Source organism: Diabrotica undecimpunctata, chromosome 9, assembly GCF_040954645.1.
Source record: "Diabrotica undecimpunctata isolate CICGRU chromosome 9, icDiaUnde3, whole genome shotgun sequence".
NCBI lineage: Eukaryota > Metazoa > Arthropoda > Insecta > Coleoptera > Chrysomelidae > Diabrotica > Diabrotica undecimpunctata.
In genome coordinates, this window is record NC_092811.1 from 132662855 (window position 1) to 132684050 (window position 21196).

The window sequence follows — 21196 nt, forward strand, 5'->3', positions numbered from 1 at the left end:
TGCTGTTTAATAAAAACTGGTTTACAAGACTGTTGATAATCCAAATTAAAAATTTTACGGATAATTTTTTTTTGGTTAATGAACACCTTGTTACTATCTACTGAGTTCCCCCACAAAATTACATTGTAGCACATGTGGCTGTAAGCAAGGCTATAATAAACGTTCATTAATGCCGAAATGGGTAGTGTGTTTTTAATTCTAGATATAGCATAAAAAGCTTTATTCAATTTCATGTTCACTGAGTTCACTTGCTCTGACCATTTGAGATTACAATCAATGAATACACCCAAAAACTTTGTAGAGTGAGTGGAAGATAACATATTGTTTCTATCGTGGATGGTTAAGATATAGTCATATTTAGATGAGTTGTATGAATGAAAATAAAGAATTTGCGTCTTGTCAATGTTTAATATTAGTCTGTTGGTATTACACCAGCGTATAAAGCAGTCAACAACAGTCTTCATTGTCATTTTTAATTCCTCCAGTGTACGTGCAGAGACTATTAACGAGGTATCATCAGCAAACATTGATATTATAAGTGCCCTTATGTGATCTGGTAGGTCATTAATAAAAATTAGGAATAATAATGGTCCCAGCACGGATCCCTGTGGTACTCCTTTATTTGTCGTGTATGGTTCTGAGCTTGATTCTTTCATCTTAACAACACTCTTCCTGTTACTTAAGAAATTGATTATCCATTCTAGAAATATCCCTCTAAAACCAACGTTATATAATTTATTGCGAATAAATGTTATGTCTAAGCAGTCAAAAGCACGTGATAGATCAAAAAATAGTCCTGCCACGTGGTTTCTACTATCTAATTCATCATAAATACGCTCAAACAAGCTGCATACAGCCGTGAGTGTTGACTTTTTTGATCTAAAGCCGTGTTGGCTTGGAGTTAATAAATTGTATTCTTCTATAAAATTTAACATTCTGTTGTATAAAACCTTCTCTATTACTTTTGAAATTATGCTAAGGACAGATACTGGTCTATATAATTAGAAATATCATGAGGGTCATTCTTTTTGAAGATTGGAATAACTTTTGCCATTTTAAATATGGATGGAAATTGGCTGGTTGTTATTGAGAGATTAACTAAATGGGTTAAAGGAATCGATATATGATCACTTATCAGTTTTATTATTTTTACAGATATGTTATCAATACCAGTACTAGGCTTATTTTTTAGTTGATCGATTATATTTTTTATTTCAATTGGAGTTACGGGTAAAAAGAAAAATGTTTTGTTACACATTTTTGAGGTAGTACAAGAAGAAGGTAGTGCAAACGAATTAGCAATATCCCAAGACTTGGTAATAATTTTATTATCATAATGTAGAATAATATCAGACCTGTTCTTTTGCCTACCAGTTTCACTGTTTACTAAATTCCAAATTGTTTTTGGTATATTGTGAGATTGATTAATGAAGTCACTATGAAAGTTTTTTTTAGTATTTATTAATAGAGAATTATATTCTGTTTTTGCCTGTTTATAGGTATCTTGAGACTCGAGACTCCCTATATTTTTTGCTATCCAGTGTAGATTTTTTAGTTTTTCACTAGCGTGTCTTACCTCATTTGTTACCCATGTAGCCTTATTTGTTTTGTGTGCTTTATACCGTGTTTTTATTGGACAATATAAATTTAGATTGTAATCTAAAATGCTAACAAATGAATTTGTGGCATATTCAGCATTCAATTGTGAATAAACTTCATCAAAAACTGCAGAAGAAATTCCTGCTTTAAACATCAGCATATTTTCATCTGACATATCCCTGTAACTAATGGGGTTTTTATCTTTTTTCGATACTTTATTGGCTTGCAAATTTACACTAAGTGAAAATACTTTATGGTCACTGAAGTGACCCTCGAACACATTTGATTTATAAAGATGTGGTTCGATATTTGTCAATATGTAATCCAATTTTGTAGATGATGTTTTACCTACTTTATCTACGAAAACTCTTGTAGGAGCCTCAGATGTGACTCTCAGATTATAACTTACTAAAAACTCGTTAAAAGATTGCTTATTATTAGACATGACAAGATAATCAATGTTTAGATCCCCACAAATATAAATATCATGATATGACTTACTGCATAGCTCCAATATATTATGTAATTTACACAGAAAACTCTGAACTTCTCCTGATGGCGAACGATAAACACTAATAACACAAATTTTTCCCAGTTCCCATATTAATTAATATGACATTGTTATTAATATTTATTAAAAACATTACCCTTATGGTTTTTTATTTATTTTCAAGAATAAAAAAAATCACTTTATGTCAACATACGTTGATTTTTCATAATTACGTTAAATCCAGAGGTAGCTATAGAAAAATCACATCAAAACAATGATATTGTCAGTTAATGTCAAATGTATTTTGTAGTATTGTAAAGTTTTTCGCGGTTTGTGGATTGTACAATGGGTCGAGGTAAAGTTATCGTTGAGAAAATTTGTTCATATCATTAGATTTTTTCTTTCTGGAAAATCTAATTCGGAAATGGCGAATATGTTGCATATGTTACACTATAGTGTAAGAAATATAGTCAGAAGATACAAAACTACAGGTTCGGTCGTCGAAAAACCTAGAAATGTACGAAAAAATAAAATAACCAGATCGAAGGGCATTAAGAAGCATTATAGTGAAAAATCGACGAGCAAATTATATGGAGTTAAGCGTTTTATGGAGTGGCGTTATTGGAAGACACGTTTCTAAATCAACATGTCACCGAAAGGCCCACAAATAAAGATTTGGTACTTACAAAGTCAGTTTTCTAGTTGAAAAAATTAGTACGAATAGTTTTTAATAAATTTCATTTTATTTTAGTTTAACGAAAAGCCACTTTTAACATTACAACAAAAGAAAAATAGACTAAGATGAATAAAAGAGCAAAAATATTGGACTCAGTCGCAATGGGATTCAGGGATTCAATACAATAGTGAGATGAGTCCAGATTTGAAATGTGTGTTGGAGGCAGTAGGAGTCGCGTCATTCGCAGGAAAAATGAAGCTTTCCACCCCGACTGTCTGAAGAGAAAAGTCAAATTTAACTTAGTGGTAAACTTTCAAATATTTTTTGTTCATATTACATATTCTATGAGTTTTTTTAATTTATTATCATTCTGTTTAATCAATAATTAAGAGATTCAAAAATGTTGTTCGATATATTTAAACTTCTACAATTTACGCTGCGCTTTTATTTTTGTTCTCTAAAATTTAATTTTTTTATCAATCTAATGTTGGGCCAACTGATATGGGAAGGGGGTCGTATACCATTCTTCCTTGATACTTTACAGCATATTATCCATTACAGAGTGTGATATGTATGTTTCTAGGAATTTTCATAGGATTTTTACAATTTTATAATTGGCACCACTTTTACTCATAGACCTATGAAGTATGTATTATAATAACTATACAGTGTGGCGCACCGAAAACAAAACAGAGGCATTTACTGGCAGATGATTCCTTTTTTGAAAAAACGCTCGGACCCGTCGATTTTGTTTTCGAGGGGGACACAAAATTGGCATTAAATCACTTTAACATTTGCAGCCCCTTAAGCGGAGGTGGCATCATCCCTAAAATCTTAAATGAAAAGGGGGGTCGAATGATCCATTATTTGAAAGGTCTTTCAACTCCCTTTATAATGATGTAAAATTCATGTATTCAATTCAGTAGTTTTGGAGATTTATTGATTTAAAGTTTAAAGTAGACTTTAATAGGTACATCAAATTAGTTTGTACTTCTTTCACAAGAAATTTGAGTAAAAGCATTTTCTTGATAAGTAAATGCTTTTATTTACTACGCCCATGGTTTATTAATAATAAAAATAGCAATTGAAGTGTTCTTTGTGACAAAAAAAGTTGTTTCTTAAAGAAAGATAAGTAGAGAATGCCACGTACTTAATTTAAATAGGAAATAGTACATTAGTTTGCGATTGATTTGACCAATCTTTGTTGTTAAAATATCATATTTTGCTTTATACATAAATTAACCATGGTATATTCCACGGCAGAAAGGGTTGAAATTATTGAAATATTTTTCGGAAATAATCAGTGCGCTAATAGAACAGCACAAATTTTTAATGAGCGACATGAGAACAATAATGTGCACCGAAAATATGTTCTAGAACTTGTAGCTAAATTTCGGGAAACTGGATCAGTCGCCAATAAAAAACGTAATATTGAAAATCCTATAAGGAACGAAGCAACAGAAGTGGGGGTTTTAGGGCAAGTTATTGTAGATCCTACATTAAGTACCCGCAAATTGCAAACTTCGTGTGGTGTTAGTCGACGTACTATCCAACGGATTCTAAAGGCCCATAATTTTCACCCGTATAAAATTCACCTTGTACAAGAACTTAATGAAGACGATTTTGATAAGCGATTAGAATTTTGTGAAGTTATGAGTGAACGAATTACAAACGATGAACAATTTTTATTTAACATTTGCTTTTCCGACGAATGTTCCTTTTTTTTAAATGGCGAAGTAAATCGTCATAATTGTCGATATTGGTCGGACTCTAATCCCAGAATTTACCATGAGGTACACACATAACAGCCACAAAAATTAAATGTTTGGGCTGGCATTTTTGGCGATCATTTGGTTGGTCCTTTTTTCTTACCTGGAAATTTGACTGGTGAAATGTATTTGGAATTACTGCAAAATGCCATAGATCCTGCGCTAACAGATATAATTGAAAATCAGAATGATGGTCGATACGTTGAGAATATGTTGATGTTCCAACAGGATGGTGCCCCACCACATTACGCATTAAGAGTTCGGCATTATTTAGATCAGACCTTTCCAGGTCAATGGATTGGTAGAAGAGGTGCCGTTGAATGGCCCCCAAGATCGCCAGATTTATCACCTTTGGATTTCTTTTTGTGGGGTTGCTTAAAAAGCAAAATCTATGCTACTCAGCCAACATCCTTAGAAGATTTACGACAAAAAATTGTGAATGAGTGCCATCAAATTACTCCTCAAATATTGCAAAAGGTCCGGCAACGTTTTCAGCAAAATCTTTATTATTGCATGGAAAGTAGTGGTGGTCATTTTTAACATTTACTCGGCTGACAGGTCAGTTCATTCTTTATTTTTTAACAACTTTGCTGCTATGTATTGATCTCCTCTTACGATGATGTATTTAAACTTTAAATCAATAAATCTCCAAAACTACTGAATTGAAGTACATGAATTTTACATCATTGTAAAGGGAGTTGAAAGACCTTTTAAATGATGGATCATTCGACCCCCCTTTCCATTTAAGATTTTAGGGATGGTGCCACCCCCGCTTAGGGGGCTGCAAATGTTAATGTGATTTTATGCCAATTTTGTGTCCCCCTCGAAAACAAAATCGACGGGTCCGAGCGTTTTTTTTTAAAAGGAATCATCTGCCAGTAAATGCATCTGTTTCGTTTTCGGTGCGCCACCCTGTATAGTGGTCATCTACAATATTTTATTATTTTAGCTTTGTTATTGTTATTGAATTTAACAAAAGTTTTGGTCAATTATTGAAAGTAACATAAAATATTGTCACTGTCAAAAATAGTTAATTAAATGGTCAAGTTTAATTCTTTGTTTTTTTTTGCTTAAAAACCTCCATAACCACTAGAAACTTTAATATTTTCATCCTAAACCCAATTAAACCATTTATTGTAGTACTTACCTGATCCTGGACTTCCACACCACCAAGTTGATGGTATATCGAGCGGTCGGTTTGACCTCTGGCACCTCTAACATCTAGTTTAATGTAAACTACATCACAGTGACTAGACATATAAGTTCCCCAATCCACTTGGAACTCCTCCGTCACTGATTTGCTGCCTGGCCTACCATTACTGAAAAGAAACTAGTATAGTGAATAATAATTAATTTTGTTTTGATCGATTGACACATCATTTTAACAATAACAGCCTCCTGCACGTTTATCTCTTGCAAGAAGACGAGGAATCATGTGTACATGTTTAATATGCAGCTATTTTTGACGTGACAACGTCTTAAATTAGGTTGTGGCTCGGAGTCATTTAAGAAAAAGTGTAACGCCCGCTCACGTCTGTTACAGTGAGTCACCGAACGAGAGAGAGGCCCGCCGGACCGGCGAATGCCTTGCGTCTCTCTCCCACTCAAACATGATCGGTCCGCTGCGCGCGGCACTAGAGAATTAGGCGCGTTGAATCGCTAAAGTTGAAAATCGTTGAAAGTATCGTCAGCTGTGTCTGTAGTGAAAATGTGGAGTGCTTACAGTGTCCTATTTTAGGGGGAACCACCAGTATCAGATATAATTTTAGGAAATTACCTAGGGACCTATATTCTTTTATAATATTGCTATGGATTTATCCATTTAATATTGAGCAATGATTGTAAATATTCTTATTAACTGTGTCTAAAGACATATATGATATGAGGTATTTTACCCAAGAGTATTAAGTATAATGAATATACATAAAAACATAATTTTGTTTTTTTAGGATTTAACATTTTGTCAGCACATTATCTCAAATTCACACTTAAATCAATATGTTTTTACTATTAGGTCTGTTGAATGTTTGTTCTTTACACAAAATTTAGTCTATACTTCATATTTATTAAAGGCGGTAAAATATACATTACAATTCAGTTGTTTATAAACCACTTTCAAAGCATAAAGAACCTTTTAAGCTTTGTTTATATTATTTTGTGTATATTAATTGAGTTAATTGGAGTAGCCCACTTTGATACAAAAATACAGTCAATTTATGGATATTTCAAGGTGACAATCTAAAAAAAGCTGATTTCCTCCCATGCATTTTATTAGAAACACTTGAAATTTAAAAAAAATTTAAAAATCGTAAGATGTAAGACCTTAATCGTGAGATCGTGAGATTTGTCTTCAATTCGTGAGTAGATTCGTCATTTACAACAACTACAACAATAAAGGTAAATAATTGTACACTAATATTTCATTATCGTAAACTATGATTGATTGATTAATTGTTAGATTGACACAAAAGTTGAGAAACTGAGTTTATAGCTGCAATTCCTTGTTTCTATTGTGCAATTTAATAATAATCATATCAATAAATATTCTACCGAGAAAAAGACGTTGTCACGTAAACTCTTCGCCCGTAAAACCGACTTTACAGGCAACCGATTTTTTTTTTCTAAATTTGCCTAAAGATACAAATTCATATTAAAAATAGTCAAAAATAACAATATATTAAATATAAATATTAAGGCTAAAAACCGAAGTAAAACAGGCATTAAGCCTATTTATAAATGAGGAAGAAGAAGAAGAAGGTTTCATATATAATTATGTTTCACATAAAAACAAATGAAATGACACACAAAAACTGATATTATATATAAGAAACTAAAACATTATACTATGAATTTATAATTAAATATTTTTCCAAATTTTTTACTAAAAACTTTTGCCTTGTATTACTAAAATATGTTTTGACACAGAAACAGTTCGTTCTACATGTACTAATGGCAAAAGGCAATTTTTAAGTTGTAAGATCTTCAGTTACACACTGTGAGCTACTTTGAATATCTAACACACGTCTTTTATAACATCAAAATGATTTGGGCAGAAAATTGATGCTTTAATCCATGTTCTGTATGAAGACAAGCTAACACCTGATAATTTTTCTTTATATATTTGCACACGTAAAGATGCCTTCAAATATTATTTTTTAACATTTAAAATTAATTTATTGACTAAATCATATTCACTTCTAAGAACTTCTGATAGCTCTGTTTAGGCAATTTAGAAGAAAAGTGACGTACCATATTTGCATAAAATAGTTTCAAATGTTGTCCTACCTTACTTTATCATATTCTTCTTATTCTTCAAGTGCCATCTCCGCGGCGGAGGTCGGCAATCATCATAGCTATTCGAACTTTTGAGACGGCTGCTCTGAAAAGTTCATTTGATGTACATTCGTACCACTCTCTCAGGTTGCGCAGCCATGACATTCTATGCCTCCATATGCTTCTCTTTCCTTGGATCTTTCTCTGCATAATCAGTTGGAGCAAGGTGTATTTCTCTCCACGTGTAATATGTCCGAGATATTCCAATTTTCTTGTTTTAATTGTATTTAAAATTTCTATTCCTTTATTCATTATTCTCAGAACCTCTTTGTTTGTGACGTGTTCAGTCCACGATATTTTCAGAATTCTTCTATACACCCACAGCTCGAATGATTCCAGTTTTTTCATTGATGTCGCATTCGAGGTCTAAGATTCCATTCCATAAAACAAACTCGAAAAAACATCTCGCCAGCCTAACATATACGGAGCGATATCTGATAAAAATATTATTACTTTTTATCTCTTTGGCAAAAAGAAAGCAGAAGGTGTTTGCTGGATAGAACAGCTTACAAATATATTATTAGTTTTCTCCAGTTGTTTTGCAGCCATTGAATATGGTTTTCCTGATTCATCCTCTTTTAAGGCGCCGATTATAAGATGCACCATTTACCGACCACACGCATCTGTACTTTCATCGACAATTACGAAAACTTGTTATCGGTTAAAAAAACTTTAATTTGCTCAATTACTCCGTCATACAAAACACGATTAAACGTTTGCTTTAAACAAATGTTTGATGGAAACTGACAAAACAATTAGACCCTTCAAACCAGGTAGGTATCTACGACTCGTTACGCAAATATTTTAATATCATTTATTTTAAAATATAAATCGTGTTCAGTTTAAATATGCAATTTTGTTTAAAATGAGCAAAAATCACTTTGTATATATTCTGCTCTCTAGTAATGATCAATAGGAACCGAATCCTGACGTAATTCAACATTTTTCTTTACAGGAATCAAATACTGATCTTATAACATAATTTATTTGACATTTTATATTCTATAACTTTTTTAATAGCCGATATTATAGCAAACCGTAATACTAAGGAAAAATATTTACAGGTGTCATAAAATAGGAAAAAAAAAACGTTACTTACACTTCAACTAGCACTGGATAGGCGGCATCCCTGAGTTCCTCTCTCCATGAAGGCGGCAACAGGAGCTGTACTTGCGCTCTGCTGCCCTGCGGCAAAGGCACCTCTAAAGATTTCTTCTTGGGCATGGCTAACTTCTCCAACAGAGGCCACTTCGAGGCCCGACTGTCGTAAAGGATTTTGAGGAGTTTGTGCGTGCTGGCGTTGTGCGCAGCAGCTAATGGAAGCCCTGGTCCTTCGCAGTGAAGGACGTAGTATGAGGCATTGGAGTCGTCCAGACGAGGACTCACCTACAAAGAGAAACAGCTTTGTATTATTGTTTTGTTTTTGAATTAAGAACTAATTAGGAAACAATTTTCTTGAAGGTTTATCTACTGCAGTTATAGGACTTTCATGCAGTAACGGATTACAAAATTCGCGTTATTTTAAATGTAATTTATATTTAAAAATTAGCAATTAGCAGTTTGTGATGGACTTTATCGCAAGCCTAGTTGTAATCTATGAACCAGACGTACATGTTTAGTTTAACATCCAAACATCTCCGCATTACCCATTGAACGTTAAATCGATGCCAATTTGTAGAACATATGATAAATTAAAACTCTTTTAAAGAAAATGATTAGACACAGACTAAGACTAGAAGTAAAGTCCACAAAAAGCGAGAAGTAAAGGACCATGATGGAACGGCCGAATTTTTTGAAATTATCGCTGAGGAATCAGTATTTGCGTGAGATAAAAAAAATTTGTTGCTAAGGTTACACCGTCGTTTATTTGGATGAAACTTGTGTGAATGTCGGACGATGATGTTTCCAAATAATGAAAGGACCTCTCAGTAACTCCAGCCAGAGCTGCGTTTGTTGAAACCAATTGAATCCAATTAAAAAGGTATCGAGTAAAGTCAAAATACATATAGCCTCATGCAACACAGAGTTTAAGAGCGCCGCAATGGAACAAATAACAGGAAATGCATTTGGTGTAGTAACTGTGGACAATTGGAAAAACTATTGTAAACTTGCTATTAAGGAAGAGCAAGAATTTTGGATTATTGACGGATTAATAACCGATATTGATCCTGTGGTAATAAATGTGACACTTGGCAGTGATATCGATGATAGTAATAGCGATGATAAAAAAGATGAGGATGAAAATTAGGTAATAGTGCGAAAAATTTCAAACAATATAACATCCTTAAGGGGAATGCATGATATAGATAAGAAAACATTTTTATGTAAGCAATTCTTGTTATTGTTTACATGCAAATGAAACTTGCTCTTGTTTTTATCTTTTAGTTAAATCTAATTTATAATATAATATATTATTTTGTATTCACCTGTACGTATCTGATTATTAGTGAAATTAAATTAACTACATCTACACAGTGTTGAATACGGCTCTGATTATGATGACACGTATATCGGCAGTCTAGTATCAACACGTGCCTGAGAGTTTTGGCAACACATCTGCATAACTAGTATCACAGTATTAACAACTCTGTGTCCTCGCACAGTGCAAACTCAGGTAAATTTGAATTAATTCAAATAGCCAATATTCCAACATACCTTGATAACGATTGACTAAAGTTATTAGTCTGTTTTGTTCATTAACAATTTAATGACTGAAACTTCTTCTTATTGTGCCGTTTTCTAACCAAGATTGGCGATCATTTCTTTAAACGCTTCCCTACCCTTTGTAACGTGAAATATCTGTTTAACACTGAGGTTAGTCCAATCTCTGATAATCCTCAGCCGAGATTTCTTCTTTCTTTACGTGTAAACTCCTTCGTTTGAAACTTTTGCAGTCCAAGAAATCTTTAGAATACGCCTTTATAGTCACATTTCGAATGTTTCAAATTTTTTTACGAATTGGGCTTTCACAGTCCAAGCTTCTACTGCATATAGCAGTTGCGACCATACAAAACATTTGATGAACCTCAATCTGATAACCATACTCAATTTCTTATTTGTAAACATTGAATTGAATTTTATAAATCCTTTTCGAGCTATTTAAATTCTGACCTTTATCTCCTCATCTTGATCTAACTGTGAGTTTATAATTGCTCCGTGGTATTTATACTTGTCGACCCTCTCTAACGGTTTACCCTAAAATGTCAGATGTATATTGTCAACAGGGGTTTTCGAGATCACCATGTATTTGGTTTTATCTACCTTCGTTGTTAGTCACATCTTTTTGCTTTCTCTGTTAATAATTTCTATAAGAATTTGAAAATTTTCTATATTTTCTGCCATGATTGCGGTATCGTTTCCAAATCTTATGTTATTAATGATCTTCCCTCCAATCCTTACACCTTCAGTTCTTTCCCATAGTGCATCATGCAATATTGAGAGTACACATGAAATAATTGTGGCGACAACACACATCCTGGTCTGACCCCTCTTTGAATTTCCATTTGATTTGTATCACTATCTTCCACTCTTACGACCGCTGTTTGATAGCAGTATAGATTTTTGATTAAATTAAATATCTTTACGATCTAGGTGTATGTGTTTTAATGCATGTATAAGTTTACCATGATGAACTATGTCAAACGCTTTTTGAAAATCTATATAACATATGAATACGTTTTTATTAAGACTTAATATGAGCAAAAACCTAAAAACAGTGAATATAACATATAGAGACCATAAAAGGAGATACCAACCTGAGCACTAAAGTGAGTGCAGTTTCGGTAGAGGAAACGACTACTCCAGAGAACGTCCCCCAGGTCACACGTAATACAGTGTGACTCAAGTCGACGTGGATCGTCAGTGCTAGGGTCTCGGACGACGTAGAGATGTCGTTGGCCTGGACGATTTTCCTCCGTAGCTAGATAATAACTGTAAAAATAATAGACAATAAGTTTTCTAGAAGTCTAAGAAAGCTTCTTTTAACTTTTATAGATTCTTAAATAAATTGTGTTACCAAGGCTACGAAGTAACATATATCTTGATCTTACGTTGGCATTGTACACTGCACTAAGTATACTCCTTTCTTTTAACACGTTATTGATGTTATATTGTATATCCGTTATATTTTCTATAATAGATAGATATATTTAGAGAGTTGGCCTTTTGGACTATTCCACTGCGACCTTTTCAGATCTATGGTAATCCTCTAGTCCTAAATAACATTCTCTAGCCTGACCCTTTTTAAAAAGTCTTATAGCTTCGAGACTGTACCTTCCATGTAGCCATTTGCCGGTGGATTTTCTTCTCCTAATACAAACAACCGCACATTTGCCAGACTGTCACATTGACATAGAATGTGCTCTGCTGTTTGTTCTTCGAGGTGACAGAATCTGCACAGGTCATCATCTGATAATCCCATCAGCTTCAAGAGCCTATTCAGCTTACAGTGTCCTGTTAGAAGAGTTACTATGGCTTTGACTGTTTTCTCATCTTTGCTTATTAGGTCAGCCGTAAATTTTGGCAAATGTTCTGTAATGAATTGTTGCGCCTGTCTTTGTCCTAGTAAATTCCTCCACCATTCCAGAGATTTGTGAGCTACCCACTTCCTTGAAGCCGTTCTTGTTACTGTAATGCCGCAGAAGGATTCTGGTCCAATGAATGGCATTAATGAGCCTTGTTTGGCCATTTCATCTGCTTTTTCATTGCCCTTATGACCCTTGTGCCTAGGTATCCAGATTACCGTAACCTTGCTATGGTCTCCTAGTTTATTTATGGCACATATACAATCCCATACTAGCTTAGAGTTGACCTCTACGCCCTTCTATTTCTTCCACGCAGTGATGTATTACCGTTATTTCCGCTGGAAAACTGTAGGATCCTTAGATAGACTTACCGGGAAATGTATCCCTTGATTTGTCCCTACTATGCCGGCTCCCACACCCTCCGATGTTTTTGAGCCATCCGTGTGCTAGGTGGCAGCAGCTTGTGTGGGTACATCTTTATTCCAGTCTTCCCTGCCTGGTATCTTAATTGTGTACTTATTGTTAAAGCTATATCTCGTAACTGTTGCATCGATAGGTTTCCCCATCACAATATCGGCTTTTAGCTCCTCGATTAGCTTTCTGTTGTCAGTACCATGCATCTGGCTTATATGTAGCTGACTATGGATTAATCTGTGCATCACTGATCTGGCTTCGCCCTGTATAAAGATATGAAGTGGTCGTAGATTCAGCAGGACTTCCAACGATCCAGAAGGAGTTGTTTTTATGGCCCCCCTAATACACAGGCATGCTAACCTTTGTGTATTACCTAGCAGCCCTATTGCTTTCACTTGCTGCGTCTTTGTCTACCACGTCACCGAGCCATAGGTTATCATTGATCCAATAACCCTTGTGTATAACCATAAAGTTATTTTGGGGTTAAGTCTCCAATTCTTACCGCACATTTTTCTACATTTGCTCAGGGACATAGTAGCTTTCTGTGTGGTTTTCAGAATGTGAGTAGTCCATGTAAGCCTGTGATCAAAATACACCCCAAGGTATTTCCTTTCTTTGGCAAATGAAATCTCTGTTCCTTCCAGCACCGGTGGTTTTAGGCCTTGTAGTACTGTTTTTTTGGTGAAGTTGACAATTTGTGTTTTCTGAGCATTGACTATCAGTCTCTCTTGTTTACACCAGTCATCAACTATATTTAGGGATGCTTGCATTCTCTCAGACAATACCTGAGCAAACCTGCCCCTGACAACGATTGATATATCGTCAGCATATCCTAGACAATAAAAGCCTTCTGTGGACAGATTTCTGAGGAGATCATCTACCAAGGTTGCCCAAAGTAGAGGGGACAGAACTCCTCCTTGTAAACAGCCTCCACCTACTTTTGCTTTGATGCTTGCTTTACCCAGAGTGTACATTACTGTCCTATTCTCCAGAGATGCTCTTATACATCTGCATATTACCGCAGGTGCGCCTCGTCTACTCATAGCTCCTATCAAAGAGCTGGTAGTAACATTAAATGCTCCTTCTATATCTAAAAAAGTGGCCATTATCATGCGCAGAGTCCGTAGATTTACCAGGTTGGTATGCATATTGATGATTGTTTAGAGGATTATATTTTAGCACTTCGTCTCTGATGTACCTATCAAGAAGCCTCTCCAGCGTTTTTATTAGAAAATAAGATAGGCTTATCGGTCTATATGACTGGTGTTAGGTCTGATACTTAACCTACCTTAGGCAAGTATATGACTTTAACCTTTTGCCATATTTCCGGTACGACCCCCCATGCTAAACTGGCTTTGAGGAGCTTACAGAGGTGTGGTATTAATACCTCTAATCCCAAAAGCAACAGCATTGTATATATGCCATCTGTTCCTTGAGATTTATATGGCCGAAACTTATTTATAGCCCATCTAATTCTGTTTGGTCTTATGATTACTGTGGCTATTTACCAATCTGTGGACTGTAATTTTCTATATTACTTAGTCATTATTTGTTCTATACATTGTTGTATTTCTGCTTTCTTTTGTGCATTTTTAATTATTCATAAATGATATTCTTCTCTTTCGGAACAATTAAAGCCTCCCAGCAAAACAATTTTTAATTTTTTCACCGATCAAGTAATCTAATTTGCTAAAGTAGCTGTGTATTCAGTCATATGCTAAATGTACTATAATGAAAGCGACTCCAGTAATTAATATTTGGTTATAATGATCGTTTAGTTACCATTTCATTTATGAACTGAAAGAGTGCTGAAGTGCGGGAAATCAATTTCCATTACGAGATTAAAATCCTTACAAAGTAAATTCCTGGACAAAACTAACAGTTTTTCAAAATGATTGCAGATATTGATAGTTTTTAACGCAATAATTGTCTTCTTTGGAATTTCAAATATGCTGTTTTAATTAAAACATTGAAATGGTCATTCATGTGTTTATGACACTTGCGATATAAGACACTTTATAAACTTTTGTTACTTTTGTAACATATGCAGGGCGTCTACTTGTCAAAAATGTAGTAAAATTTAGAAACAAGGTCATTTAAAGTTAAATCTTGTTTGCTAAATCTTACCAAACAAAAATTGTACATATCGCTTATTTTTGGCCATGCGTTTGATTACAATTTAATTACATTTCATGTTAAAAACTAACTGGAATGTTTTCCAAAATTCTGTAAATACAAAGATTAGACTATATATTAGGATAAAAGAAAATCAAGAAGTAGAAAAAGCAGTGAACTATTTACAAACAACAGGATGGGAGGCAACACCACGGCGCCAAAGAAGTGTGTAAGAAGACCATAGTATCCCCCTCCATATAAGAGAACTTGTAGCAGAAAAAAGGAGAGCTCGACGCGTATGGCAACAAACGAGAAATCCACTAAATAAAATGTACCTTAACAGAATAAGTCATAGACTAAATAGATAGAGCATTCTTCTTCTTCTTCAGTGCCTTATCCGGTCCGGATGTTGGCGATCATCAAAGCTATCATGGTTTTGTTGACTGCTCTGCGAAACAGCTCCGCTGAGGTCATCCCAAACCATTGTCGAAGATTTTTCAACCACGAGATACGACGGCGTCCCGGTCCTCTTCTGCCAAATACTTTACCCTGCATAACAAGTTGAAGAATTCGATATTTTTCTTCGTTCCGCATCACGTGGCCGAGGTACTCAAGCTTACGTTGTTAGAGATATTACGTTGTTAGAGATAGAGCATTACATGAAGAAAAAAACGACTCTCACATGAAGACCACTCTATATGTAAAGCTACAAAAAAATTTAAACGACCGACAATAAAAAATTTACCTTTAAGAAAAATAGATATGACTTGGGCTCGCACAAATGCAGAAAAAACAACAGTATTCGCAGAGCGTCTTGCAACTGTATTTGCAGCACCAGATAACGTATAGTCCTAAAGTTTTTGGAAAAATTTCACCTGGTCTGATTGAGAAGCAAAATGCATTTAACAAAGAAGGCCATGGAATTGAAATGTCATCAGTTATTGACATTTAATAAACAAAGCAGAATATTTTGATTTGTGCTCTGCAAAATGTCTTATAAAATTGATATTCGTCAAGGTGTTTATAATATGGTTGGGCGAATGTCGAAACGAGTTATTGTTAATATTTATCAAGATCAAAACATAAGCAAATCGACAATTTATCGCACAATCAGAGAATGTGAAGAAGGGATACCATGTGTTATCTTGCGTAAAAGTGGCCGACCGTGGATTTTGAACCATATAAGAGAGGCAAGACTGATTGAAGCAGCTAAGAACAAAATTGGGGTCTCACAGCGAAAACTGGCCAGAAGATTTCATGTTGGAAAGACTACAGTATACAGGACCCTATCGAGTAACAATATTATCTACCGGAAAAGAAGGAAAGCTCCAAAATACACAGAGGATCAATTAGAGAGAATTACGAGATGTTGCCGCGCGTTAAGGCGAGTGCATTTCGTCAACAAGTTGATCGTGATGGACGATGAAAAATATTTTTTTTTTAAACACGAACGATTACGAAAATGTACCTGTTGAAATAAAATTCAAAAGTAAGAAAAAATTTGAGGACAAAATTTTGGTATGGTGTGCAATTTCTGAGGCTGGCTTTATCTCACAGCATTACATTGGTGTTGTTAGAGGCGAAGCCTTAAACGCAAATATTTATATTAAAAGATGTCTCTCTAAATTGCTTCAGTTTGTGAACACACATCATGCAAATGATCAAATAGTCTTTTGGCCAGATCTTGCTTCATGTCATTACGCGAGGATCACAAGAGACTGGTACGAAACTAACAACATTACCTTTGTACCGAAAGCAGACAATCCCCCCAACCTACCTCAGGCTCGTCCAATTGAAGAGTTCTTGGTAATATTAAGTCGGAAAGTCTATAATAACGGATGGGAAGCACAAAATCAGGAACAGTTAAGACGCCGCATATATACAAAAATTAGAGAAATTGACGCCGAGGTCGTCCAAAGGATGATGCAACGTGTCAGGGGAATTTTTAGGCAAATCGAAAATAATGGTCCTTTGTCTGTCATTTGAATTTTAATTTATAATAAGGATAGTTAAGTTAAATTGTTAAATAATTTAATAAAAATATAAGATTATTGTGGTCAGAGTTATATGCTTTTGAAATTTTTCCCAAAACTTTAGGACCATACGTTACTAATAGCGATGAAGATGATGATATAGGAATGTACCTCGAAACTCCATGTCAACTATCTTTTCCTCTGACAACATTTACCCCGACAGAAGTTTGACAACAAATAAAAATGCTAAATCCTAAGAAAGTTTCTGGCTATGATTTGATAACAGGAGAATTACTTCAGAAGCTACTGCAGAATATTATACAACAGCATACTACGTTTTCGATACTTCCCAATACAATGAAAATTTGCTTAAATTACTTTGACTCCAAAACCTGATAAGCAGCAATGAAAGTAAATTCATATTGCCCTATAAGCCTACTCCCAATAATGTCGAAAGTATTAGAAAGGCTACCAATACATAAAATCGAACAAGTTGTTCCCATAAACGAAATTATACCACAACATCAATTCGGATTTAGACGCGAACACTCGACCATCCAACAATGCCACAGAATAATAAATATAAATTATAAAACAACTCTCGAAGAGAAAAAGTTTTACGCTGGAGTGTTTCTAGATACACAACAGGCATTTGATAGAGTGTGGTATAAAGGTCTCCTCTACAAACTGAAATTACACCTAACAGACCAACTCTACTTTATACTAAAATCCTATCTTACTGACCGTTACTTTCAAGTCAAAATTGAAGACAGCTACTCAAACTAGCACATCATACAGTCTGGCGTATCTCAGGGTAGCGTTTTGGACCCATTTCTGTATTTGATATTTACAGCAGAAGTTCCAACCAGCAATGATACCTTCTTAGCTACTTTTGCCGATGACATGGAAATCTTGGCAGTGGATATCGACCCTAATGAAGCATCACAAAAAGTTCAAAATCATTTAGTACAATTAAAAAACTTCCTTAAGCGATGGAAGATCAGTGTTAATGCTAGCAAATCAGTACGAATTACTTTTACAACAAGATACTCTACATATCCACAAGTTTATATTAATAATACTCCCATTCCTATAAAACCAGTTGACAAATACTTGGGATTGCATCTAAATGAAAAACTTTCATGAACAACGCACATTAAAACTAAACGGTCCCAGTTATCTTTTGAAAATAGACTGCTTCTTTACAGAGCTATACTTATACCAGTTTAGACATATGGAATAAAACTATGGGGCTGTAGTAAACCTTCAAATACGAAGATACTTCAAACATTCCAATCCAAAATACTCCGTATGATAAGTAAAGCTCCATGGTATGTATCTAACCAAACACTTCACAATGATCTGGACATCCCATTACTTATATAAGGACATAATAGAGAATCACTCAATTAAATATAAAGCAACGAACGAACTCAACGAACTCAACTCACAACAACGAACTGATAAATAATTTTTTTCACCCAACCACTTGCCGAAAGAAGATTAAAGAGAATATGACCAGAAGACCTATTGTGGTATTATCCCTAAAATATTACAATTCATAAAAAGATTAAGTTTAAAAGGAACGTGTAACACATTTTGCATTTTTTTATATAAAATATGTTTAATAATTCGAATCGAGGACATTCATAAAAGTAGCCTCGATTAGAATGTGTAAGTCAGCAGAATTGTGAATCGCGGACGCACGGTTGTCGTAGGTTATTAAAAATAAACTTGACCCACTAAGGAATGACTGCTGACTGTTGCAAGGACTATTATAAAAGAGACAACGACTTTTATCTTAGAGATCAGAACTAAATTAACGTCAAGATGGCAAGTTGATATATCGCGTATCAGTAATCATGAAGTAGTCTCATAGCAACTTCATTTAAGTACTAAATATAATTATAATAAATAATGTTAAGAAAAGAGTGTACAGTTGTGTTCCAAATAAAAGGTCATCAAATATAATAACCCCATTATTTACCATACTATCACAATAATACGTCACTGGACCGTACCTAACTCACGTTATTTTACTTACAGACTATTTACTTATTACTCTGTGTATAGAGTAGATTGTAAACATGCAATGTAACAATAAAAAAATGTTAAAAACAAAACATTTTAAAAATAATATGCTCGCCATCTATTTAATACTTACATAAGATGGTTAACGGCGTCCCAAGAAAGAATTTTCGCCACTTCGTGTCGTCCGTGACTTAGCACTGCTATACGTTGTTGTGTGACAGTTATATGTTTGATGTGGGTGTAGGTCTCCCTGCTTCCTTCTTGCACCGGTGCCAGCAATAAGTAACTGTCGCCGTCTGGAGAAAATACAGGATGCTCCTGAATTTCTAACCACGCTTTATCCGCAGCACGTTCGGTATGTGTCTGACAAAAAAATACTTTGTCAATGTCTTACAAAATAAAAAAAAAACAATATTTCTTCGGTGTATTTATTAACTGAAAATGCATTATTTAAAACTACTTGCATAATAAAACGAATAATTACCTCGACACACGTCCAGTTTGGTGCCAAACACGCCGAAACAATGCTCAGATTTTGCGCTCTATTTATCCATACGACAGCTACTTGCGTATTGTTCTGACCTATCCAACCCGCAGAGGTTAAATAGTAGTCCCTGAAAATAAAAGCCAAATTATTTAAAGTATATTTTAGTTGTTTTCTTTTATGGCACCTACATTAGTCTGCATGTTATTGATGAGATTTAATCAATCTGGCGAAGCTTAAAGGTAAGATAAACTACTATGCTATGACGCCTAACGACATGATCTCTCTTTGTCGTCTTGTGAGTAAATGCATTGTGTAACTTGTGTACCTATATACAGGGTGTTTCAAAAAAAGGTAACCCCGTCTCTAGGGTAGGTAAAAAACTGAAAAATAATTGGGGTTTGCTTAGTAAAAAATTTTTGTAACACCATCCGTTTTCAAGATACAGGGCTCTGACGAAAAAAAAAATTTACGCATTTTTTACAATTTTGCCGAAACTACTGGCAACAATTTAATGAAATTTTAAACGAATATGTTTTGGAAGCTGATACATCCCATGAATTTGTTTTTATATCTGATTCTCATAGAGAGCGCTAGTTACACGGATCGTACTAAGTATTAGTCAATATAACTTTAAGTTTTTATGACTATTATGAAGTAATAATTGATGCTGGTATAAAATAGTAATTAAACAAAACTCACAAGAAGAAAATTAAATTAATGACTAAGAACATAAAATAAAATTCAATTACAGTAAGGGTTCAAAATGCTCTCTGTTTTCGCGAATACACAAGTCTATTCTTTTTTCTAAAGATTCCATTAACCTTCTAAAAGGTAGGGGATCAGCTAGGATGTCATTAAATTGACGTTGAATTCTTTCTTCCAATTCTTGGCGTGAATTTACCTCTGTAGCATAGACTGTTTCCTTAATGTACGACCAAACTGCGTAGACCAAAGGGTTAAAATCGCATGACCGAGGAGGCCAATGAATCGGAGCTTCTGCACCTCTACCAATCCATCGATTCGGAAAATGATTACTCAACCAATTACGACACCTTCTATCAAAGTGTGGTGGAGCTCCATCGTGCATAAAAAATTAAGATCTTTGCTCGTTTAGGGTTAAATCTTCTAATATCTCGAATAAGTAATTGTTTCAAAATCAAGATACATATCACCATTTAAATTTCCAGGTAGAATATGATAACCTATTAATCTGTTACCTAAAGTTGCTGCCCAAACATTAACTTTAAATGAGTGTTGGTAATGTGATATCCTTTTGATCGTGGATTCTCATTATACCAGTAGTGTGCATTATGGGAGTTAAACATACCTTGTCGAGTAAAGGTGGCCTCGTCCATAAAAAGAATGCATTTTAAAAAATTTGGATTGTGGGCTGTCCTTTGTTGCAATGTTTCACAAAAATCCACTCTAACCGGTAGATCATATGGCAAGAGCTCTTGGACTTGTCTGTAATGATAAGGATGTAATTGCTGTTCTTTCAGTATCCGCCAAGTACTTGAAGAAGAAGTATTTGGTTGTCTTGCTATATTTCTTAGGCTAACTGTTGGATCTTGATCAAGTAAATTTAAAATAATATTTTCTTTATTAATTGTTCTTGTTGTTCTTGGTCTACCAGAATTTATTTTATTTGGTTTCACATTCCCAGTTTCTCGACAACGTCGTTCAACAGCTCTAAATGTTTTTTTACTTGGTAAGTTTCTTCTAGGAAACTTTTCTGTATAACGTGTCACAGCTGCACTAGAACATCCTAAACATTCGCCTAAGGTTA

At 34.5% G+C, this 21196-nt stretch overlaps 1 protein-coding gene across 2 annotated transcripts in view; it reads right to left on the bottom strand.

Moving 5' to 3' along the window:
* Window positions 1–21196, bottom strand: part of LOC140451495 (inactive dipeptidyl peptidase 10) — a 348523-nt gene that overhangs the window by 16310 nt on the left and 311017 nt on the right. For both annotated transcript variants that reach the window (XM_072545332.1, XM_072545331.1), the window contains 5 exons: window positions 19408–19537; window positions 19057–19286; window positions 11623–11797; window positions 8967–9253; window positions 5682–5853 (listed from right to left, as the gene is read on the bottom strand). In XM_072545332.1, the coding sequence (XP_072401433.1) occupies window positions 5682–5853; window positions 8967–9253; window positions 11623–11797; window positions 19057–19286; window positions 19408–19537 (994 nt within the window). The remainder of the gene's footprint in view (window positions 1–5681; window positions 5854–8966; window positions 9254–11622; window positions 11798–19056; window positions 19287–19407; window positions 19538–21196) is intronic.